This window comes from Thalia democratica, chromosome 6, assembly GCF_965202585.1.
Source record: "Thalia democratica chromosome 6, ktThaDemo2.hap1.1, whole genome shotgun sequence".
Lineage (NCBI taxonomy): Eukaryota > Metazoa > Chordata > Thaliacea > Salpida > Salpidae > Thalia > Thalia democratica.
The window spans coordinates 43931140-43957308 of NC_139170.1; the positions used below are offsets into that span (position 1 = coordinate 43931140).

Below are 26169 nucleotides of genomic sequence, written 5' to 3' on the forward strand. Positions count from 1 at the left end.
AGAAGTTTTTGATAAAATTATGCATGTTTCATGGTTTCAAGAACTTAATTTAAATAAATAGTTAATGAATCAATTAAATTTTAAATTACTATGAGTATAATGTAAATAAAGTCCAATATTGTGCGGAAAAAAGACACTGTAGTAAAAACTCTGCAAATTGAATATTTTTAATTAAAGAATTTTGTTTTATTTTTCTTGATTTTTTAATCCTTCTGTCATACTATTATGAAATTTGTTAAAGTCATTTTACTAGTTATTGCCCTTGAATACACAAATTACCCCAAGGAGGCCACATAACCCACTTTAGGAGAATCTGCTCTTTATAGCTTTTTTATTCAAGTATTGGCAACCCTGCTCTATAATGTTTGACTTAAGTTTATTTTTTAGTTTAAAATGTTTTGTATACTCTAAAAATAATAAAGAAGTAATTTCATTTAGTTTTTATAATTTAACACTACTAGTTTGCCACTCACTGAGAATAGTTTAAAGCTATTCAAAAAGTCAGAATTACTGAGTCCAACTCTAGTTAATTATAAATTTTTTTACAGTATTTAAGAAATTAAAACATTTGAGATAAAAGTAATTAAATTTAATAAGTTCCAAAGGTTTTTTATTGAAGAGGCAAATTAAGAAGGCAGAAAGACTGTTTCAAAAAAAAATACTCCTAATTTTAAACAAATCTTTTTAAATGTTTACAGTTAATCACTTTATTATATTAATTAATATATTAGTAATATAATATTTTATCATTTTACATAATAACTTGATCAAATACTTTTTCTGATAGAGATGAAATTTAAGAATGGATATTTTAGATAAAATTTTATTTATTTTTATAAAAAAATCATTGTTTTTAATTATTTAGGGAATGTTTTCTCAAAGTTTGAGGTCTCAATTTCCTCAAAAAAAAAAGATAGATTTTAAGAGAATTTTAAATTTAAAGAAAGATTATACAAGAAAAAATTGTTGTCCATACTTATGTATTTAAAAGTTTTTACAAAAATAACTATTTCTTAAAAATTAATTAAATTATTTATACTATTTAAAAAATGACTGATAGTTTTTACTTAAAAAGTTTTTATTTAGGCGCCTGTGTTAATTTAATTTATAATTCTAGCATTTATTATTTATCTATCTTATTTTATTGAATTGTGTTTTTTAGAGTTAACTAGTTAACAAACATATATAAAAATGGTATTTAAACTGAACGTTGTGCAAGAAGACTTCTACGCAGTGACCACCAACAACAAAATCTTCATCAACTGCAAAGGAAAACCAACTACCATCTCACTGCCAGATGATAAAAGCAATGTAAAAATTGATGCAAGCGCTTTTTCAAAATCATACAATCTGCTAGCAGTGGTGTACAGTGATAAAAGTTTAAAAATTTGGAAGAAGTCTGAAGGTTTGTTTGATATTTTGATTCTTTTTAAATAACATAGAATTACAATTTCTGAAGTTTATTAGTTATGATTTGAGATTTTTAAACTGCTAATTTAAGTGCTAATTGAATATTAATATAATATAACTTTTTTTGCAACTCAAAACAAAAACAACTAAACTATCTAAGACTCAATACGTACTCAAACCAATACTCAAATAAAAACAACATTCAATTTATAAATATTAAAGATTCCTGGAAGCTAGTAAAGGAAGCAGTGGTGCCAAGATGTCTGCTCGCTGTTTGTTTTGATGAAGAAGAACAAAGTGTTTATATGGGAGATAAGTGTGGGAATGTATACAAGTACAAGGTAGATGTTTGCTTTGAGCTGTGTTTAAATGTTTTCAAGTGTAAATAATGCTTTTATTTTTTTTGATTGACATGGTGTTTAGATTTTTGTTTCATTTTTGTACAAAAATTTTGAAAAAAACCTGCAATTTTGTACAAAAGTTGTGAAAAAACCTACATTTTTGTACAAAAATCGTAAAAAGAGCTGGATTTTTTATATTTTAGTTTTTTAACATTTTTGATATAACAAAATTATAAATTTGATCATTTTTAGACTTAAAAAGTGTATGCAAGATTTTAATTAGTAATTGATAAGTTATTATTGCTTTGATTAATGGAACTCTTTTTTTAACCTGCATGTCCATTGTTTTGGATTTCAAGTAAATCCACTTAACAAGAATCTTTTCTGACTGATGCAACTTAATAAAGTTTAGATTAAGAGTAAACTAAAAGCAACAGAAAATTAAGACCAAAGCCATTAAGAATGTCTGATTCAATGTTTTATGCTAAATGTATTTTATATTAATTGTTGCAAAAAATAAAGAAATATTTAATTAAATGAGTTGATAAATGATAATAATAAATTAACATATTAAAACTAACAACAAATAAACTAGATTGTATGTATTTATGTTATATATCAACATAAAGGCTTTTGAACAATCCTATAAGAAGAACTTTGAAGAAATTGATTCAAAATAATAGTACAGGTTGCAACAGAATAAAAAACAGATTTAATTATAGTAATGTTGTATCATTTAAGTAGTAAAAACACCTTTTGCAATTTAAGATTAGTTTACTACTAAAATATTCAAAAAGATGTACTTTCAAAAACCTGGAAGAAATTCTGAAAAACCTTAAGGACATTTTTTAAAAACTTCGGCCACTACTATGTTATATGTGTTTTTTTATTAAAAGTTTAGATATAAATGTAATTATAAGTCTCTAGTATAATTTATGTTTATAATTTAATTTGAAAATTTTAATAATAAAATTTTATAAAAAACATACGTTTTATAAAGCTTAACTTTAAAAATTAATAAATTGTTTTTGTTTTAAATTTTTTCTTTAGTTTTTATGTTGCAATGAAATTCCAAGAACTCTTTTTTGATAGTTAAAATATATTTTGAAGACAAATCATTATTTATAAAGCGATTCCTGCTACCTATTATAAGACCACAGGGAAGAATTTCATATTTAAAAATTTAACATATTTGATTAAGAAAAACAATTGTTTGTAAATAAGTATAAATTACTAATAAGTAATTATATATCAATTATTTAAGAGTTCATGGGATGTTTATCTATATATAATGAGTTTCTTATGTTGTATATATTTTTTTTTTGGCAAACTTTTTCTAGTTAAAAATGGTCAAAAAAACTCTTGCTAATAAGAGGCTACTTTAATTACTTCAAACTGTGTTTTTGTAGCAGAGCAATTCAGGGTTCGTGCGCGTCAGGCTAAGTCAGGCTAAATCAGTTTTTTTGAAAAAAGTTGAAAAACGTCAGGCTAAATCAGTTTTTATGTTTAAAAATTTGAGAATCTCAGTTTTGGTCAGTTCAAATGCATGAAATTTTTTTAATTAAGATCAAATTGAGATGTGAATTTATTTCTAAATAAAGATTTAGTTATTAAAGACAAAATCAGTCAGTATTTGTAAAAATAAGTGCTTAAAACCTTTTGTTGAATCTCTAAAATAATTTTAAGAATCTTCATTATTTTGTTTTCAGTAGATTATATACGTCATAATTATAAAAATTCATAATAAAGTACAGTTTAAACATTACAGTTTAGTTCAACAACTTAGCTGTTTGTCTGAATTTGTTTACATGAGCTTTGTTTTTCAGAGCTTAGTTGGTTAAACTGTTTTAATATCTAATATAAAGGCTTTATACCAAATACTTTTGAGATTACTCTTAGCAGTTTGTTCATATATTTTATTTTGTGTTTTTCAAAGTTATTAGAGATATTCACAAAACTAAAACTTAGCTTAAAAACTTAGCTTTGTAACTGAGCCCCAAAATTTAATAAAGGTATGAATTCATTGAAGCAGAAATTATAATGACCAGTTAAAAATATTCAAGTTGCTGGGTAAGCGATTGATAGATGTTGAAAAATAATTCATTTAAATTTTTATTTTCTTTAAAAGTAGTTTTGTGAATACTTTTATTGCGTTAATTTGCTAATTAAGACCCCCCGATACCCAAAATGCCTTCTAAAGGTGATTTTTTCTACTTTGAAAAAATGTCAGGCTAAATAGGTCTCTGTCAGGCTAAATGAAAAGGAATTTCGCGCACGAACCCTGGCAATTATTTCAGTTACTATTTGGTTATTTAAATCAGAAACTCTTTGATAAATTTTACGTTTCTAAAACTGTTGCAGTAGAATTATGTATTTGTTAATATGTTTAACATTAAAACAATGTTTTTTACGCGAAAAATAAAGCAAACATCTTCATCTTTCAAACAGGTTATCAAAGGAAAACATATTGAGATCATTTAACTTAACAGAACAATGTTTTAGTGATTTAAAAAGAAGTTAGTAGCTCACTCTTTTTTGTTTATTATCCGCTAATCATTTTATACGATAGTTTTTAGATTTGCATCCAAATTACACCTATGCCTCGAATTGTCCTTGGTGGTTGTCTCTTAACTGTACTTATATTTTTTTAATTCTTCTGGTATTGTTAGAAATTTTCCCACTCTCTGTTTGGACCTATTATTCTACCTATTACATTTTGAGTTAAAAAAGCTTGTCAGTTAATATTTGTGTCGTGTCTTTATACTGCGGCATTGACCTTTTTAAGACCTGTTATGTATGTTTAAAGTGATTTTGATAATCAAATGGTAGTATAACTTTCTTGCGAAATTGCTTCTTTTTCTTCGCCATTACTGGTAGATTACTTGGAGATTTGTTTTTTGGCTAACCTTGCTGCTTTCTTGATTCAAAGTTGTAAAAATGTTCCAAATGCATATGCAAGGCAATCACTAAATAAAAACCAATGAACTACCTTACTTAAAAATAAATAAATCACCAACTATCCTTATAAACTCCAGCTAGAATTATCTTTTAAAAACACTTTCAAAAAAATAATAATTTTTACCAATACTTTTATGATATAAATCATCCATAGGTGCATGGAGGGGAAAATGAGGAGAAACAACCCCCGATCATCGGCCACATCTCCATGCTCACCGACATCACCTGCACTCCTCAATACGTCATCACGTGCGACACGGACGAGCGCGTTCGCGTCAGTGACGTCACAAAGCCGCACGTCATCCAGTCGTTCTGCCTGGGTCACCACGAGTTCGTGCACAAGCTGGTGCCCGTTGAAGGTGGAAATTTGGTGACCACATCGGGAGACGGAAGCGTCAAAATGTGGAAGTTGGTTTATTTTTACTGTTGTATGCATATATGTGTTTTAATGTTGTCGTTATTTGTAGCTTACTAAAAGTTTTGTATTCGGTTTTGGGAAAAGAAAGCCCGATAAAGTAAAAACAAGCTGAATTTTTAGTATATATATCTATATTATAATGTTTGTTTGAAATTGAAAAAAATCCTTGCAGTCTTTGCACTTTTTAAACTAAATAGTTTGTTTTTGCTTCTGTAGAATAAATCACTTTTCATATACACAACTTGAACACAAAAAGAACAAGTTATTTTATAAATATACGAACTAACTTTAGTAATTTAGATTAATGTGTTTTATTAAAAAAGCCTATAAGTGTTCTTAAAGTTAAAACATATAAATAACCATATCTTTGGTTTACCCAATTATTTACTAATTATTTACTTTTAGAATGGAAGATGGCACAGAGCTTGCTTCAATCAGATTATTTGATGGCATAAATGAAGATAAAGTATTTGCTGATATGATCAGTTATTCTAACGTATCAGGTTAATTCCATTTATCTTTTATAAAGTTATCACTATAGTATTCACGTTATAAAGTATTATATATATTTTTGACCATATACCATTTATTTTGCTTATAAACGATTCTTCTTTTTATAAAGGTTAACTTACGAGTTATTTTCTGTTTATAGTTTTCATCTATAAGGATTTTTATATATGAGTACATACACATTTTATTGGTATCCTTTTAGCTAAATTTTTTAGCAATTAAAACTTAAGGTTTTTTAAGCTACTTCCAGTTAGTTTATTTCTAAAATACTCACAGTAATTCGTTAAAGCTAGTAAAGTTTAAGTAAAAAATTATTCTATTAGTAATCGTATGAAAAAAAGAAAGTCAAAAAGAATCAATACCAGAAATATTTAGTTTGGGTATTTATTAAATTAAAGTTAAGATATAAATCCACGTAACTGAAACATTATTTAATAACTAATTAATTCTTAAAGTTTCTACATACTGAGATTTTCATTAAGTATTTTGCAAATAAGGAAATGTTAACAAGTTTGGCTTTATAATCAGCATCTGTTTGATAACAAAAATTTATACCAGGTCACATAGCAGTAGCTTCATCCAAGAGCAACCAAATCCAAATTCTCAAGGTCACTGAAAGTACTTTTGAAAAACAGAAAGAGCTGAAATGTGACGAGAAAATAGTTGATTTCTGCTTCTGTGACGACAAACTCAACGTGCTTGTATCCGCAGATGAAAAATTGAAGATACAAGTCTACAACAGCAAGTATGAACTAGTACTAAGCTTTTAAGACTATGTAAAGTTATAAAAACTTTGTCAAACAAATAAATATAACACTTTCATGCAGTTTTATTAAACTTGGTAGGTGTACGATACAATATTTAATTCCTTAACTATGTAAGTTTTGTTTGAGATGTTTTTGCAATGCTTGAAAAATATGACACTCAATGCTAAGTTTACATTGTACAAATGAGAGTCTTTAAACGAAAACTCTATAATTTTTTATCACTTAATGTTTTTTATTATTTTCTAATGATTTTGTAAAACTACTTATTTTTCTCATAAGTAAAACAAGCAGGTAAAAACAACTTCCTATTTTCTTAAATAATAATTTTTTCACACAGTTACGAGCTGGTGAGCGCGGTTGAGGACGACGCGCTGAAGCAGATCGGTTTCAGCAAATGCGACCTATCACGTGACTACCAGGTGTGGTTCAAGCCCACCAACGTGCAGAACAAGCGGTACATCGACTTCTTCAAGAAGATCAAGCTCAACAACAACGCCCGGATGCAGAACGAAAACGGGTTCATTGAAGGGGAAGCCGCTTAGGTGTTCGATTTATGTATTAGATAATTGTTGTAGGCTTTTATTTATGGTTGTTAAAAATTACGCGCAACAGTAACACTACTATTTTTATTAGTGTTATGAGAACTGTTATAAAAATTTGAATAAGAGATAACATTTAATTTAATTGTTTATAGGATATTTTATTTTTGTGTAGGAGTTTATGTAAATGATTTATCTTTTCAATTCCATTTAATAGACTTTATGATAATTTTAGGTTATTTTAGCATTTTTACACTATTATTGTGTCAGTTTTTTAATTTTAAATGTACTTAAGCATTAGACTCACTTGTTGTATAGTTAATATGCTTTGACGTTTTAAAATGATTAAATTTTTACTTCTATATCTTATCTAGGCTATATGCAAAAGTGTGTTGTTTTTAATCGAATTTAAATTATATACAATACCCTTTTTAAATTTATTTAAATGTTTTGTTATTTTAGACTTTTTAGAAATTAAAATGTTTTACAGCTTTTAAACTATACTTTTAAAGTTTTGAAATTTAAATATAACAAACATTAATTTATTTTTTTATTTAGCTATTTTTCCTCACGTTAATGTATTTAAAGGTTTAACAAAATAGTTTTGTTTATATAAAACTAGTTTATTTGTTTTTGAATAAACTTTTGATTATCCAAAAGACTGTCTCTGTTTTAAAATTTGTGCTATCTGCAGGGTTGCCACTTTACCTGGAAACCTGGAATTCGACAATTTAGGCAAAAATAACCTGGAATTTTGATCAAAAACCTGGAATTTTTAATAGTTTGACATTTTCAGTAGTAAAATTTCGATTTGACACAAAAAATCTTTCATATAAATGAGATTTTTTTGTCATCATCAAAAATTTTTTGATTAAAAAGCACATTTAAAGTAACTTTACAGTATCTTTTCAATGTTTTTATACAATTTAACACAGTTTCTTATATAGAAATTAACTTTAAACTAAAAATAAACCCTAAAATGTGTTCTTTAAAAAACCTGAAAGAAATTTGGAAAAAAAACGAGTGGCAACCCTGTATCTGATAACGTGGCAAGGTTTTAATTGTGAATATATTTTGCTCTTTAGATGTTTCAGTTACACACTAATGAATGTTTTTAAGAGTGAGGTTCATAAAACTTATACAAGTTTAATTATCAATAGTTCTATATTTTTATTCAATTTTTATTTGATTATGCATTTGATGTTTACCAACAGACAAAGTACAAATATCAGGCATACTTTTAAAATAATGTTACTAGATTTTATCTGAAATTCACAATATCACAAATTCACCAATTTTAAGATCTGTTTTACATACAAAAACTGGATTTAGATTGTCATAGAAAAAAAGAAATATTTGCAAGGTGGTTTAAGTTCACAGAACTTGTTTTTTTGTCGATAGATATCTTTAAACTTTCGACGATTTTACTAATTAACTTGAGTTTCATACTTATATAGAAACAGTATTATTTTATAACAACTTTATAAATCTTTTTGTAATTTTAACTTGTGAATTTAAGTACTAAATAAGGTAATATAATTTAACAAGTTTGTCTTATTGATCGGATTTTATCTATTTTACACTGTTTAAATATTGTCAAAATAATTGACATACAACGAATGTAAATTAGTTACTTCAATAGGTTCTGTTATGGTGTATACTTAAAGAAGAGAATAAGAATATTTTTTATTAAAAACATGTTTTTTCCTTAAACTGAAAACAATCCACCTTAAGTTTTGTCAGTTAAGTTTTTCCCATGTACTTTTATTTACAATCAGATTTTATTACTATTGACAGAAAAACTCAACTGGTATTTTAAGCAGAGATTTTTGGGAGTTTTAATTCCATTTTATCATTTTTAATGTAATAAAAAATCCAACACGAATGTTTCGAAATTGTTAAAGTTTATTTATAAAATAAGCAAAGCTCAAAACACAGAAAAGTGCACTCTAAAATGATCGACAATATCAAAGTCGTTGTACTGTAATAAAATGTTATATATTAAAACTTTTATGAACACAAGATATTATTGAAAATAACTTATGGTTCTTTATTAATTTTTTTATCTATTACAACTTAATGTCAACTTCTAGAATTCTAAGATCCGTGTGAGTCATAGAAATAAGTAAACATCTTTCTGTAAACAGTAGTAAATACTTGTTCAATTTAAAATGTATTGAACATCATTACAAAAGTTGAACTTAACATTTATATAAACAACTACCTTTTATATTAATAGTACATGTATCTTAAAATCAAATTTATATATAGGTATTATAACTGAAGATTGATGCTAGTTTTCTGAACAATGCTCATTAAAAATGATAAAAAATTATTACAATTGTTTATGATAAGTCTTTAAAATTTGTTTTGACAAATATTACCTAAAAGTATCTGTTTAAAAATGAAAGCGGAGGATCTGAATAAAGACTATTTAAATTATCTAAATCAATATTACTAAAACAAGTTTTTTAACTCAATTCTAAATTTAAATTGAAATAAGACAGAAACTTGTATACAAGGAGCAAAGTCTGAAATCCTTGAATAAAGTTTTGAACCAGTATAGAAAGGTGTTTAAAAAACCTCTGGTCTTGCTGTGTTTTGTAACTAAACTCAAGTTTTTTTCTGTATTTTAAGTATGCAAATTTCACAAAATGCATTTGCACTATTTTATTTATATAAGCTAGATCTAAGAAAACGATGCTAACATAAAAAATGTTGTATAACCAAATTGGTAGTATTTTATTAATGTCAAATGTTTAACTACTTAAAAGTCTTTAAATAGCTAAAGTCATATTAAAAACACCATGACAGTTACCTGGGTCAATATTTTTGATTTTTGTAATAGTTTAAAGACACTGAGTTAACTTCTAAAACAAGCTAAGGTATGAAACTAATGTTTTGATATCTTTAATTTATTGTTTCAGAGTTTTAGTACATTATTTACCTATATTACAAAAAATATTTAGTTAATGGAGTGTTATTGAGTCTGTAAAAGTAAAACTAACCTAATTATCAACTAATTAATATTAGTATGTGGACCTAATGCAACCTGAAAAGACTGCAGTATACACTAGCAGAAAAAAGAAAATCCATAAATAATAAAATTGCCTTATATACTCAATGCCCACATTATTTAAATGATTTTTTAGATTAACAATTAACAAATATATTTACTGTTCTAAATAAGTTTTGTACCTACCCTAAGTACTTATTTCTATAAAAAATTATCATTTCTTGCAAATTTCATAGTAGCTTTAATAAATTTTATTTAATAATTTTCATTTACCTTAAAAAAACAAAGCTTGTGTATGTGTTGCCACTTTTAAGGCTAACTAAACCATGTATTATAATTTCAGAGCTTTTGAACTATAAACTTTTGAACTGTATTACGACTGCAATTAATTTTAGAATATCATTGACAAACTTAAATTTTTTTCTAACTTTATGATAAAAACACAATTAAACTCTACCAAATAAGTTAATTTTTCTAAACAAGTACCAACATTATCATAATACAAACTTTTAAGTATTTTAATATCTTTAAATAACGGTTTATGTTAGTAGAATTTCGATAAATTAACTTTTATAAAAGCAAAACTATTATAACTTTGCTGTACTTTGTTGAAAGCTTTTATTTCACTAATGAACTTCAAACACAACTATCTTTATGTTTTTCATTTTAAACGAGTCCAATCAGTAAAAAAAGTTAAGTTTAGCTATCTTACTTGTTTTAACAGTATAACAAATCTAAAAGAAGTTTAAGTTAAGTTTAAAAACGGTTAACTTTCTTGCTTACCTAAAGAGAGTTATTATGTATTCCTTTTTTTAATCAAAAAGACTTATGATAGTTAACTGAATCACATGAGAAAGCAAGTAATTAGAATAAACGCGGTATAAATGTTTACTAAAAGTTTTAAATAATACATTTATTGCTTATTTGTACATATACAGTACTGCGTAATTTTAAGGTTTTTTAACAGAAGTCTTTTAGCTATAAAGCTCTGTATTTTTTTTAAGTACTATTCAAGAAAAACCTATAGCTTGATTCTTCTTGCCACTTTTATTATTTTTAGTTAGTGGTAAGTTAAGTCAGTTGATGATATGTAAATAATTAAAAAAAGATATTGTTCATTTTATGTTTATAATACGTTTATATATTTTTTCTATAAAACAATAAATAACAAACTTAAGCTTGTTAGCAATTAAGTTTTACAGCTTCATTTCACGATGGGTTGGCTGCTTTAGTAAGGTTTTCGAGTTTTTTAGTTTAAAATGTTGTGCATTAAGGTAAATTTTTAAAACAGCATCTAAAAACCTATCTCTAGCCCATTTCACCAAAGTTTTAGTTTTAAACCCTCACCCCTAACCCACTTTACTAAAACGTACAACAAAAAAAGTATTTATTAAATAAAATTTAGAAGATATAGAAGTCAAAATTCATCCAATCAGGAGTGCCTAGATTCAGCAGCTGACATTGATTGTTTAAAAGTGGCTTTGAAACAAACAAACATTAAAGTTGTTCAATTAACTAGCAGTATTCACGGAAAAGTTCTTATTTTCTTCAACACATAAATAGTTTACGGAATATTGATAATCGCAGTTAAACAAAATAATGTAACTTGATTTTAAGTTTAAAAAAGAAACTGTGGAACCAAAGAAGTTTAATTAATCCTAAAACATATCATAAACAAAAAACAAGCAAGTATAAACGAATAAAACAAAAACAAACCAATAGAATGAAACATTTTGTAATTTTTTTAACTCTTAAAAAGAAACCTTAATAAGTTAAAAATTTAGTATGTGTTAAGTATAAATTTTCATACTAATTATATATTTATGTAAACAAAACAAAAACCAAGTATCTAAACTAATTAGTTTTGTTTTTCAAAAAGTCATATAATTAACTAAAACTAAAAAAAATGAATATGAAATAAATGAAAAAAATAAATACATTACAGGTTTATCAACATTTTTTTATTATTAATACTTTAAAACAATAAAAAAATAATGTATATGACTTCTCTTTTAGTAAATTTTACTTACTGTAATAAACATATCTCCTAATTAAAAGATAATACTTTAAATCAAAACTTAATAAAAACAACTTGATAACTAATTTTAACTTATCACAATATCAAAACTGTATAAAACAACTTAAAAATGCGCAAAAGTATTATAGAAAATTGGTTTAAATATCTAATAATACTAAATCTAATAAATTTAAACGTCAACTACAAACAGCTGTATTTATCTTTTTCAAAAACAAGTTATAATCATATGATACTAAACAAAAACATTCAGACATGTAATAAACTCGATTTTCAGCAGTTTAGTAGGTTAAGCACATCAGACAAATTCATGCTAACAAAAACAATTTTTTACTAAAACAAATTTGTTTCCTAAACAAATGATAAATACTCACACGACCTTTGAATATGCAGAAAAAAGCAACTTCCTTTTACTAAAAAGAATTTTCTGTACATTTCATTAAAAATTTTAAGTACACAAAATTTTCCGATGATCATGTTGTTTGTACATAATTAAATTTTTTATGCCTGTTTATTTTGGCAATTTACAACCTGTTTTTCGTATATAAATAAGCTCACTTTACTAAATGCAAAACTTAATGATGATCACAAACAAAGTAAAATTACAACTTTATGAAATTGTTGCAGCATTAGGGTGAAAATAAAAATTCAACACTTTAATCCAAAAATATGGAAGTTCTAAGATATGGGAAACTCATTTTTAATTAGTTTTCTGCTCAGAAATATTAACATAGGCAATTTAAGTATACTGCATTTTCATTGTACAAAACTAGTGGCAATTGTTTAACTATTTTACAAAATTAGAAACTCTTATAAAAGATCTAGTTTCAAAAAATAAATAATGCTTATAATAACAATTTTCGAGCAGCTATTTATTTCAAATTACTTTGCTACTGAAAATATTAAGCAAAATGACGAAATACAACAAAGACGTAGAAATGAACCAGGAATCGAAGCTTATGGGGTCACGAGACCAAATTTCAGCCAATCAAGACGACAATAAACTTATCTACAAAATTGACGACAAGCCGCCGATACATCTGACTTTGCTATTTGCTTTTCAAGTAGTTAACAAAACATTACTGCTATTCTTTAAATATATGTTTTTCAATCAGTAATAATTTTTTTGTTTAATTTGAAAAAAAATATTCAAGAACTAATTTGTTCGAAAGTTGTAATCTAATTGTCACAGATTGTAAAAATTTTTTCAGCAAAATGTTTAATTAGGTTGTATATAGATCTGTATATTCTGAGTACTAACAATCGAACTAAAAAAATACCTTCACAAACATTTTAACAAAATTAACTCAACAGCAATGCATGCTGTCGATGTTCGCTTCAATGACGTACCCGCTTTTGTTCGCAAACTCCATGTGCATACCGAACGACCATGAGGGCAACAAAGTGAAGGCGGTTTTGGCGGGAAGCGTCCTGGTGGGCGATGGCGTCAGCACGTTCATACAAACCACGTTCGGTACAAGGTAAGTGGTGATTTACATTTTATCTACATTAATTTTTTTTAAATCTTTCAATAAAATTTTTTATGGTTTTTTTAAACTTGTTATAAAACATATAAAAAATGATCGTTTAAGTTTTCCTGAAAGTTTCTGTCAACTAACCTAAATGAATGCTTTTGTTTTAATCTTTTTGTAAATAAAAATAAGTTACAAACAATGGATAATAAAAAATACTTGATTAGTTCAAGAAAATAATAAGCATTAGATTTTAATACGTATTTAACTGAAACTATTTTCCAGACTTCCGATTATGCAAGGCAGTTCGTTCGGGTTTCTGGTTCCCACCCTGTCGCTGATGGCCCTCCCTCACAACCAGTGTCCCGACCCGTTGCAAGCCAACTCTTCGTTGTTGGAAAACACCACGCACGACCACAACACCACCATGTACATGGACACCAACGGTGAGGTGACCGATTTCAACGGGCTGTGGATGCGAAGAATGAACGAGGTAACAATTGTTTAAAAAATTAAATTGAAGACTTTTTTTAATAATTCTACTTCGAGATACTGTTTTATGATATATTTTACAATCTAGCGGATGCCTTGTAAGATCTTTTTATCAAGTTTGTTAAGTCTTTGTAGTATTTATTTAAAAAACAAAAGTAAAGTCTTTAAAAGAACTTACCTGTCATTGGAAACTGACGGATACTTATAATTAGTTCGAAAAACTAGCTTTCAGTTTGAAACAAATAAAAAACAGAAACAATATTAATTAAAACTTTTTATCTTATTTTTGTCGTTCAATAAACAATATAGATATTAAATTTTTTTACCTTGTTTACAAAACAGTTACAAGGAGGGCTCATTCTGGCGGCAGTGTGCGAAACTCTGGCGGGGCTGTCCGGGTTCGTGGGCAGGCTGACCAAAATGCTGGGACCATTGACCATAACGGTCTGCATCACCATGATCGGGTTGGATCTGGTCGAAGTCGTGCCCAACCACGCCCAGTACTGCTGGCCAATGACGGCGTTGTAAGTTGACCTCTCAGCCAATAGAAAGTATGGTATTTGTTACGCTTTGAGCAAACAAAAATGTGTTTGAAAACCAAAGTTGTTAGGAAAATTTTTGAAACTTGTTTGTTTGTGTGGTTTTTTATCATTAAGTTTTAGTGAGTGTCGTTTGTAGACCGATATTAACAATTCAAAACTTGATGTAAACTTTTACCCCTAAAATTTCAATTTAAAGAACTTTAATCGGAGGTTAATTGCTTGTAATAGGTTTATATTATACCCAAACCAAAAGAAAGTTGTTATTTTACCGGTATAGGTTGCAAACGGGTACAAATACAGAAAAACGTAAGATTTTTTATTGGATATTTTTATGTGTTTAGCTGGCTTGTTAACCAATAGCCGCTCTTGTGTGTTGAAATACTATAAGTAAAAACTTGTTCAAAGCCGATGTAGTAAAAACAAAATTGTTTTGTTGTCATATATTTTGTTGTGGTTTGCCTCCAATGTTGTTGTTTTTTAAGCCAATAGAAACGATTTAAATGCGAACTTCAATTTTTATGGTCAAAACTGTCTTTTCAAAGAGATTTAGTATCACAAAAGCGGTTTCACTATGTTGCAATATTGTTCCAGTAACCACAAAACATATTTACTTTCAAGCAGCTATTATATAACAACTGTCCTGCATACTTTTGAACATGACCATGGTTATTGTATTTAAAAATTGCAGTGACTTTACTAATTTTTTTTTATAATTAAAAAAAATTCTTATTTTCTTATTCATGAAGTTTAATATTTATAATGTAAAAAAGTTAAGTTAATATATTAGTGCATAAAAACCGTAACATTGACATAATGTACTTTGGTATTTAAAAAGTTGAAACATGTCTATTCAAAATTAACACCAATCTTTTTTCTCGTTGCTGCAAGTCAGATGTACAACTAGTAACACATTTTACAGTGTCGCTTTCGTGCTTGTTATGACGTCACAGTACATGATAAATGTTCCGATTCCGTGCTTGTCGTATAACAGAGGAAGCTGCAGAGTCACAAAATTTCCTTTTTTCAAACTTTTCTCCGTTAGTTGAATTTCGTAAAAGTTTTTGTTTAGTTCTTCTTAAAACTTAAAAAAACGTTATCAAGTCTACAATTGCTTTTTTTACTTAACTATAGCCCCGCATATTATTCTATTTATTTCAACAATATATAATAATCAATAATGAAATAAATATTTTTTAGTATAAATAAAATATAACAGGTTTTTTATATTCGAACGTTTTCTTAAAAGTTTTAGTAAAAAATAATAGAACTTCTAATTAAAAATCTTATAAGGTTCTTGCAGCAATATTCATTGGTTGGTTTCTGTCGTATATCCTGACAATTACCGATGTTTTTCCTGATGATCCTGATAACATCGGTTACATGGCAAGAACTGACGCTAAAATTAACTCTTTTCAAATAAGCCCTTGGTGAGTGGAATAGCGCTGTCTGTTTTTTAAGATAAGCTGTTGTAAACATAACATTATTAGCTTATACTAAAACAAAAAACTATAATATGTTTTGATTAAGTTTTAATTTGAACTTGAATTTATTATTATTTTTTGTTTTGGGGTTAATTAATGTTAGCTTGTTATTACAGAGAAGTAACTTTACAATTAAAAAAATAATATTTCATTTTGTTGTTAACGAAAAACGACAAACGAAAATATTAAAAGTTCTTCTTTAATTGCTCAGTCTTTTAAACAAATACTCAACATCTTAATACTTGAAACTTTCGAAGGTTCCGAGTGCCGTACCCATTTCAGTTCGGCTTTCCCACCTTCACAGTAGCCAGTTTCGTAGCTGTGATGTCGGGTACGATCGCCAGTGTCATCGAGAGCATCGGGGATTATTCTGCTTGCGCCTCCTTCTGCAAGACCCCGTCACCCCCTCCCAAGCACGCCATTAACAGGTTACTTGCATGTAGAAACAGAAAAAAATCCTAAAGTTTTTTGACTTTTTAAACAATAAAAACTTTTAATAAATAATACTTGAAATATTCGCAATAAAGATGAAATTGTTAATAGTGTAAAGATATAAGCTAAAAAATTTTAATTCAAGCGTAATTTAATTCAGTTTAAAGTTTTCTAGTGTATTATCTAGTTGTAAGTATAAACTTTTTTAAATGGGTTTTGCACTAAACAAGCAACTGTTTAGTTTTACTTGCTAACGTTTTGTTCTGTGAGCAGAGCTTAATCCTAACCAATAATCGAGTTTTGAAACAACAAGTTTAAAAAAATGTTATTAAGTCTATTTTTTGGTGTGGTTGTAAACACATGTTAGTAGTCACATGCTCTTTTTGGGTTTTTAAGTACCACAAGTCTAATAATTACATAATGATGATGTAACTAAATATAGAGAAAAAAAAAAAGTCCTACAGGCCCCTGCAATAACGACTAATCAAATTGTACTTTACTGAACTTTAAAATAAAGTTCAATGTCAAAATCGTAAAGTTTTATTACTTGATGTAGAATACCACAAACATGAGTTTTATTTTATTGCTGTTAGGTATGTAAACAAACATCAAGGGAGTTTTTTCCCGTTACCAGCTTCTGTTTGCTTTAGAGTTTTATCAACAACAGCAAGTTGTTAAACACTACTAGTAATCTCTCAGGTTTACTAGTACTGTTTAATCAACTTGTTTAAAATTTATAAATTTCTTTTACGTAAATGTTTACTTTTCTATCATATAAAGTTCTAGAGACTTTATTGCTGTAATTCTTTAAAAATAGCTATTTATATTTTATAACTCTACAATACAATAAGATTAGTAGTTGTTTTTATAAACGTAAAATAAAATACTGGAATTTAATTTTTATAATAGAAACATATATTTCAATATGTTTAAAATTAATGCTTTTTTAAAATTTCATTTATGGCTAGACTATTTTAGTAACAGAGTGATAACTTACATTCCAATTATTCTTTGATATCTTTTTAAAAAATTCAAAATGACGTTTTAAAATTAATATTTTTTGGGCTCGGTATTTTTAAGTACAAAAAAAAAACACCTGACCATTTTAGAGAAAAAAATAAAACAACCCTGTTACTCAACTAATACTATAATTGACTATCACTTCCAAAAGGTATGCGACTCGATAACCGAAAGGTTTGTTCGTGTTCCAAGTCCTAGGATCTAATATTTTGAGCGTCTTATTTGTCGCTGAATAAAATATAATAATAACTTTTACTTCCAGGGGTATCATGGTCGAGGGGATCGGTTGTATATGGACAGGTGTGCTCGGTACTGGTACCGGGACCACGTCTTTCAGTGGCAACGTGGCCGCAATACAAATCACCAAAGTCGCAAGCAGAAGGGTTCGTATTCATGTAGAACAATAAACTTAAGTTAAAACTAACATATAGCTGTGTTTAAATGTTTGCTAAAGTGTTATTTTACCAAAGTTGATAATTCTGAAGTATACGATCAACAAAACATTTTTTGTGAGTTTAAATGTTTACAAAGGTTTCATAAAAAAGTTTGCCTTAAAAATTTTCGTTTAAAAGTTAAAAAAAAACTAGTTGAGGTATTTTAGAAATTTTGAAAACTATATTAGCAAAGAATAGCTTGAATTTAATGTTAATTAATAGCAAAACTGTTAGAAAACTATCACTTTTGTAATTACTAAGCTTTTAAAGTAAACAATAAAAATACAACTTTGTACGTAGCCAAGCTTGATCTGAATACTTATCATCAAAAGCTTTTTATATGAAATAGAACAAAGTATATTTATACTTAACTATTTGTTTGCAATACTCAGGTAGGGCAAGTGGCGGGAATTCTGCTTGTGTGCATCGGATGCTTCACAAAAGTAGGTGCCTTGTTGTTCACCATACCCGAACCAGTATTCGGCGGGATTTTCATCGTGCTCTTTGGTATGATCATTGCTGTCGGGGTGGCAAATCTCGAAACTGTCGACCTAAAATCCAGCAGGTTGGTAAATTGCCAAGTTATTTTGTAGTAAATACTTCTACGCTAAACAATTTAACTGCTCTTTTTCTTATGTTGTTACTTAATTTAAGAGATTTTGTAGAAGTTTTCGTAAGTTTTTAAAAGGATTTTAAATAAACAATTCATAACAAAAAGTAACATTTTAAACTTAATTTCATTTTACTAGTTTTACCGTTTCAGTTAAGTATGTTTAGAAAAATTCATTGAAAAACTAAAGTTAAACTTTTTTTAACAGAAACTTGTTTGTGATTGGATTTTCCTTCTTCCTGGGAAGAATGATCCCGGAGTGCATCAGGAAGGGACACTTCTCCGTGGAGACGGGCGCGGGGCAGGTCGATCAGATACTGGCTGTTCTGTTGGGTTCATCATTGTTTGTGGGTTCCCTGGTTGCCGTTGTCACTGACAACACTTTACCAGGTTTGTGACAAATTAAAAAAAAATTTTTTGATATTAGCTTAAATAGTTGGTTTATTTTTCATGGTTACAAATAGTTTATGAAACATGTTTAAAATTAGAGGTTTTCTATTACTTATTTTGTATCAGTATGATCCATCTAATAAAACAGATAAAAAGTTTGTAGTTAGCATGTTTAGTTTACTTTGTTAACAACTTTTGTCATAATTTAACGTTTAAAACTAAGTCAATGTTTTTATTTTGATTAGCATCAGCGGCAGACTCTCATTTGTAATGACATCTTATAACTTAAATTAAAAGCTAATAATTAAAATATTTTTTGAAGGCACTTTAGAAGAGAGAGGTTTCACACAAAACGCAAATAACGAAGACTCACAAAAATATAAATGTTACGATCCTCCAGTGCTAACTAACTCATGGTTGGTTTATTATTGTATTAAAAGATTGTTTTAATATTATTAGCTACATAAATAAATATTTGATATGGTTTACTTGAAGTATTTGACTTTTTAAAGGTACTAATAAATAACTTTTTTTTCAGGATTGCAAAGTACCTTCCAATATTTCCGAAACCAGCTGATCGAAAAGGCAATGATGAGTTGAAAGATGACTATCAGCTGTAATTTGTTTAATATAAAAAATGAGAGAAAAAATGTTTCAGCTGTTCATTTCTAAATAAACATATAGTTGACTGTGAAATCTTCAAAAGATGTTTTACTTATAAGAAAGCACTGGTTAAATGGCTTAAAACATAAAGGTTTTTGTATTCCGAAGTTTAAGGAGCCTTAACTTTTTATCAAGTTTAGATAAGTTTTTTTTTTCCTTTTCTAAAAAACTTTGAAAATGTGTTTCAAATAACTTCCGGTTTTAACTAAATACTTGCAAGCTATTATTATTTTTTCAATGTTTTGTGTACTAACTTTTTTTTACTATTATAATGCTTCTGTATTTTTTTTAATAAGTTTAAAAGGTGTTCTAGAAATTTATTCGAACTTTTATTTTGAACTTGTTTGTGTTTAGTTTTGAGTTTTTTGAGGATATCAGAAAAAGAGGTGGAAAATACTTCAGAAAAAAGAAGAAAAAAAGTTAATACATTGTTTTTGTTAACAAATAATAAAAAAATAAATTCTGTAACTGTTATCTTTTTTGTAATTTAACTGTATTTTATTTAGAAGTTTTAATTTTTGTTTATGTTGTATTATAAACACTAAATAAGTTACCTTACAATCATTTAAAGCAAAATTTTATATATAAAGAAATATTGGTCAAGGAAAGATTTAACAACTTATATAAAGTAATTTATTTAATAAATCAGACAAGAGAACATATTTAATAATTCACGATTACCTTTTCTAAAGGCTTATTTTCAGTTCATGCGAACTCGTAAAAGTATCGAAAACAAGTTTAATTACCAAAAATAAATAATTAAAAAAGTAAATTAAGCAAAGCTTAATCACATGTAGCTATACTAATATTTGTATTAAGATTTTATAAGTTGTACTTGTGTTTACATTTTTATTGTTTATAAAACTTTAGGTTTCAGTGAATTAACTAGTAAAACATATAATCATAGACTAGTGGTTTTATTTCTTTATTTTTTCGCAAAATGTATTAAAATACGATAACAATTAAACAGAAACTATTAGCTTTCAAAAAAAAATTGTTGATTATTTTTAGAAAAGGATTTCAAAAGTTTTGTAAGAAATTGTTTTACTCCAAAGTAGAAATACTTGAATGTTTAAATTTAGAAATTTATCATAGAGTTATAAGTTACATAGATCTAGTTTTATCATAATATTTAAATAGCATGTATTAAAAAAAGGTAGTTGATAAATTTAAATAACATCTTTAAACATTAAAAATTTATGAGTGTAACTTAAAATATGTTTTAAAAAATCGGTAAGTTTAAATCTTTAATAAAAAATTATTTATTTTTAAAAGCTATTTAACTTGTAAAATCTAGAAAACTAAATTCTGTTTAAAAAAAATTTCATCACATAATTCTTCTCAAGTTTATGTCTACCCCAAAAAATATATTGTAAACTTTCTAATTTGTTTCTTTCTTCTTTCAAAAAATTGACCTTTTTTCATTGAAAAAACAAAATAAAATTGCCTTAAAATTATTAAATAATTGAAATTTGTATTATTATTCATTCCATTATGACAAGTATTTATCGCTATAAAACAAAATTAAATGGATTTTTTTAATTTGAGCCTGATTTTTTTTACTTTGTTCTCATTATCTTAAATATTATGTTTTTATCACTACTTTTACTATTTAGTACAAATAATATTGCATTTTTAAATAAAAACTCCAGTTCTATAACAGTTTTAATAGTAATAATTAGAGTTTATGACTTTTTATTATCAGTTTTAGTTAAATTAGTCTTCAAATTGTATATATTAAAAACATAAAGTGTTAAAAAAATTACTAAACAAAAGAATATTTTTAAATAAAGAATGCTGCTTTTTAATGTGGTAATAATATACAGTTTTAATAAGTATATATAACTAAAAACAAAGACTTAAAATGTAGCAAACATAAAACTTTCGACTTGATAAAAATCAAAATTTTACAAAACATTTAAGCGCATCACATTTTTAATGTTTTAGGAAGTATATTCCTAAAACAATCAAAGCTTGGGAAAAGGATTGGCTATAATTTTAAAAATTTGCTCAATTTTCAATCGTTTGGATAACTCAGTGAAGTTTGTAAGGATTCTATTAACATTAAAAAATTTAATAAGAGGTTTATAAGGTGTATAGAACTTGTTTATATAAGCGAATGTAAAAGCAAATTTCAACCATATATTAGTTGATGATTTTTATAGAATAATTTTTTAACTAGTCAAGATAAATGAACTAGATAGTATTTAGTAAATTTGTAAGTAAAAATAAAAACACCATAAAGTATTAAACATAACTTAAAACTGTTATTCAAAAGTAGTGTGAAAATGTTTGAACATCGTTTTAAAATGTAAATAGATTAGTCAATAAGTAGTAAGATCAAAAACTATTGGTGTTGTATAAAAAATTAATACTACATAAAAATATCAAAAAAATACTAAGTTTGGATGGAATTCCACGTTTTTTTTTGGTTATTAACAACCAGTGTTAGATTTCTTCCAAAAAATTAAGCTACCAAAATAAATAAAAGTTACAGCCATACTTTAAAAATTAAAACAAAACATAGTTTTGATGTCAAAAAGACTTACAAGTTTTTTTTTCATATGTTATACAAACAACTACTTATCACAAAAATTAAAACAATATTTCTTTAGTTGTACGTATGATAGTGGTTTTTATATTCGTGAAAAGTATTGTTAATTTCAGTTTGAAATAAAACAAAGTCAATAAAAGCAAATAATTTTTAGTTTTTCAATCTTTTAATTTGAAAAAATATATAATATATGCTTCAAGACTTTTTATTAAGCTTATTGAACGTGACAAAAAATCAACGCTAAAAAGTGTTATTCTGACTTTGTTTATAAAAACACCTTTTGGTTATTGAACTGCATAACAACTTAAGTTTGAGGAACTCTTTCAAAAAATATTTTATGTTTATAATTTAACTTAAAACGACTCAATTTTTGTTGTAGGGGATACATTAAGTAACTACATATTTAGATAGGAAAAAAATTGTTTAGTGTATATTAAAAAAAATTGTTGCATGTTTAGTAGAACATATAAGGCCTAATTAAATATTGATTGAAAAGGGTACTAATTTCATCAAATACAATGATCGACCAGAGTCAAGGTTTTAGATTAAAACTTGTTTATTACAAAACTTCAGTGATTGGCACCAAGTCCTACCAAAAAGTATAACAAAGAATAAACATAAATACGTGTAAAGTATATAGATTTGTTTTCGATTAGTCAGCTTTGAAGGTTAGTTTTAATTTTAGGTTAAAAAGAAATAACACAAGCTTTTAATACACAAGTACAAGACAAAAAATTTAATCGGTTAATTTTGAGAAAACTAAAAAGCAAATAACTATTAAAACTATGTTTAAGCATCCAAAGCTAGTTAAAAAGATTATAGCGAGTTTGTTTTATAAAAACTTTTTTACATAAAAGTAAAATGGTTAGGTGTAAAGTACTTGAACATTTAATATAAAAAAAATATAAAGAATCTTATTTATACTTTTAAAGTAAAATTGGAAACAATAATACGTAATAATAAAAACTTAAATTACATTTATTACTAACCCTGCTTTCATTTTAGATAAACTTTTTTAAAGTTAAATGTAACCTAAACTGGCAAATTTGTAAGTTAAAAAGTCTAAACCACATCCAAAGATAATGTCTTGAGGTTTTTTAAGACTGAATTGTCGTCTATACGACTCAGCCAACTTCCATATGTTATGCGTAATGCAAATTTAGTCTACTTTATTGTAATAAAGCTCAAACACAAAATAACTCTTTAAACTGTAGAAAAACAACCGTAATAGCTAAAATTATCAGGTTCTTTTCGCGCTTGAGTTTGTTTTGGAACAAAGTTCATAACAGTTCTACCTTTTGGTAGCTATAACATAGGGATGGGCAACGTAAATAATTGACGGGGCGAATCAAAAAAAATTAGTCCTCAGCGGGCCGGAGCATTTCGAGTAAGTGATCTACCGGATTCAGTTGGATCCTTTTTTAGATCCGGATCTTTATTCAAAAATATTATCCGGATCCGGCTAAATACTAGTTTTAGACAAGGTTTCTTATCCGAATAGAACTAATTTCAAAAGACATGGATCCGGCTAGATGCTAATTGATCTGGTGTTTAAAAATTTAAATCAATTTATTAATTACCAAGGTAATCAAGTATAAAATTTTAAGTTTATTTTTATAGAGTACTCATAATTCTGTATTTATTACAACTCTGGACCGATTTAATACTAGTTGGTTTTATAAAAACAATAATTTACTTACTAAAAGTTACTCGAGCCTGAGATTTCAAACTAAAACATTAAAATTTTTTAACAATTTGAAATTATCTAATCCTTGGCTCGAGGCTACATTATTAATATTATTCAGAAGTTCAATAACATTACAATATTAAACTAATATATATATATATATTTTAATTTATGAAGATTCATTCAAAATTTTGTTAAATTGTAAACTGTTATTACAAAAATACACAAATAAATTTCCTAAACTAACCATACTTAAAGTTAATGAGATATTGTTTTGAAATATTGTCATCAGTTGGTTATAATTAAACTTAACCATTAAATTGATCAAAATTCCTTAATTAAATATCAAAAGCAGAAAAAAGTGCAAACTGTAGTCTCAACTTGGAATATTCTACTAAAATGTGAAGTTGAGCAGTTTTACTTAAAGTAGGTGTCAATGTTATTAAAAACTAATTTTCTTAACATTTATAAGAACAACTCACTACACATCTTGGAAAGACATCATTTTTTATAAGTCCTTTTTCATGAAAATCAATATGATAGGTACGATTAGTAAAGCTAGTTCAGCAAACAATTTTTTTTGATAATTTGAGAAAGAATGAATTCAACTAACTTTAAAAAGGACAAGGTACTATAACAAAAGAGTTTTTTTTACTACAAAAATTAAAAGCCACTTTAAAAACGTTTTCAGGTTAAAATCTTACAGTTTTTTTTGTGAAAATAATTTAGAAAAGGTTTTGTAGAAATTTTGTAATATTAACATTCGCTTGTAGGATTTCATTTAAATTTTGAAAATGCCTAGCGGGCCGGATAAGTTTTGTCCGCGGGCCGGATTCCATTTAAATTTAAAAAAGGTTTGGGGGCCGGATCCGGCCCGCGGGCCGTACCTTGCCCACCGTAATAACAGCAGCGCAATAAATCACAACTGGTTTTAATTTTATGTAAAAGATAAAAACACAGAAACTCTATCAATGAAAAGGCAAATAAACATATCTAAAATAGGTATAAAACTGCAATAAAAGACTGACAGTGTACAAAAAACAGGGTCTAAAGGAGCTAGTGGCAAAAAGTATAAATTATATTTAATAATAAAATCTTATGGACAATGCTTTATTTTTAACATTGAAATGAAGCTACTGAACAGAAATGCAAACAAGACAGTCTGATAGTAAAATATTTTATTAACTTTCTAACTTCTTTTGTTTCTTCAACAAAATTTAGTATATGCAAGTCAATTCGTGAATACACAGCTAAACAGACTTAAACATCTAATAACAATTTTTTTTTTAACAAAACTAACATTATCTTCGCAAATTTAAATTTGAGTTTTACTACAAAATCAACAATCTTTCGTTCGCCGTCTGTTGTAATTTCAGCAAATTAATCAGGCAATAAACTGCTAAAGTATAAAACTGGAACAGTTAATACGCAAAAAAAAAAACTGTAGCAAATTGTTTTCAAATGTAAGTTAGGTTTTTTAGTTTTATATAAAATAAATGCTTTAGTGAAACTAAGGTATTGAATTGTATATTATCATAAATTTCTTAAAACTTTTTTGTGGTGGTTTTTAAACTTTCTTAAAAGTTTTACCTTTAACTGCTGCAAAATAATCTATAACTATGTAATATAAGTACACTAATCTTTAAACTTCTCATGGAAAATCTACCAAACAAGAATATTTTCATCGTAAAAGGCTTTCCTTAAAAATAATAATAGTAGTAGAGTTTATACTTTATATTAGAGTTAGGCAATGTATGGTCCGCAAATAGATAGATAGGCTTTTCATTAAAAAAACTATACATTAAGTTCAACTTTTTAACCATAAATATTTTAATAAGTATTATTAATTTAGTCTATTGTACATATAATCGCTTATTAAAAAACTATTTTGTCACAAATTTACTTTATAAACTTTTTAATTTTTCATAGTGCAACTTCCAAATTATAAAACAGACCCCTTTAATTTGTTTCTAACAAGCCTGTTTTGCAGTAATTTTTTTGGTAAATCTAGCCCGCTTATAGAAAAATTACCGCACCCATATACTAGAAATAATGATTAATTTTGATATTAAGGTTTATTTATTATAGCTTTAAATGATAAGTAGGTTAATGCAAGATAAACCAAAAAGCATCCCTTAAGAAACAGAAGTTGCAATTTAACAATGCTTTATTACTTTTTTTATATACTAGTTTGTTAGCTACTGATAAAAAAACGATATACAAAAAAAAAGTAGAATTAATTCAAAAATTGTGTTAAGTGTTTAATTAATTTTATTGTTCACATATATTTTAATTAACTTCTTTATGTTGAAATATTTTACAAATAAGTACTAAATTGAAAAGTAAATATTTAGTGACTAAAAACTTTAAAAACTTAAAGACACGATTAAAAAAAAAG

At 26.6% G+C, this 26169-nt stretch overlaps 2 protein-coding genes across 2 annotated transcripts; both read left to right on the forward strand.

Annotated features, from left to right (window-relative positions):
• Nucleotides 1-1177: 1177 nt before the first annotated feature.
• LOC145838583 (tRNA (guanine-N(7)-)-methyltransferase non-catalytic subunit wdr4-like) lies at nucleotides 1178-7379 on the forward strand. Its single transcript, XM_082946201.1, has 6 exons — nucleotides 1178-1405; nucleotides 1633-1751; nucleotides 4864-5117; nucleotides 5533-5630; nucleotides 6196-6382; nucleotides 6742-7379. The coding sequence occupies exons 1-6, from the start codon at nucleotides 1192-1194 to the stop codon at nucleotides 6944-6946; spliced, it is 1077 nt and encodes a 358-aa protein (XP_082802327.1). The 5' UTR covers nucleotides 1178-1191; the 3' UTR covers nucleotides 6947-7379.
• Nucleotides 7380-12905: 5526 nt separating this feature from the next.
• On the forward strand, nucleotides 12906-19487 carry LOC145839110 (solute carrier family 23 member 1-like). Its single transcript, XM_082946720.1, has 12 exons — nucleotides 12906-13058; nucleotides 13309-13475; nucleotides 13752-13959; nucleotides 14301-14482; nucleotides 15420-15537; nucleotides 15791-15927; nucleotides 16239-16409; nucleotides 17696-17820; nucleotides 18264-18432; nucleotides 18686-18867; nucleotides 19190-19283; nucleotides 19406-19487. The coding sequence occupies exons 1-12, from the start codon at nucleotides 12906-12908 to the stop codon at nucleotides 19485-19487; spliced, it is 1788 nt and encodes a 595-aa protein (XP_082802846.1).
• The last annotated feature ends 6682 nt before the right edge of the window (nucleotides 19488-26169 follow it).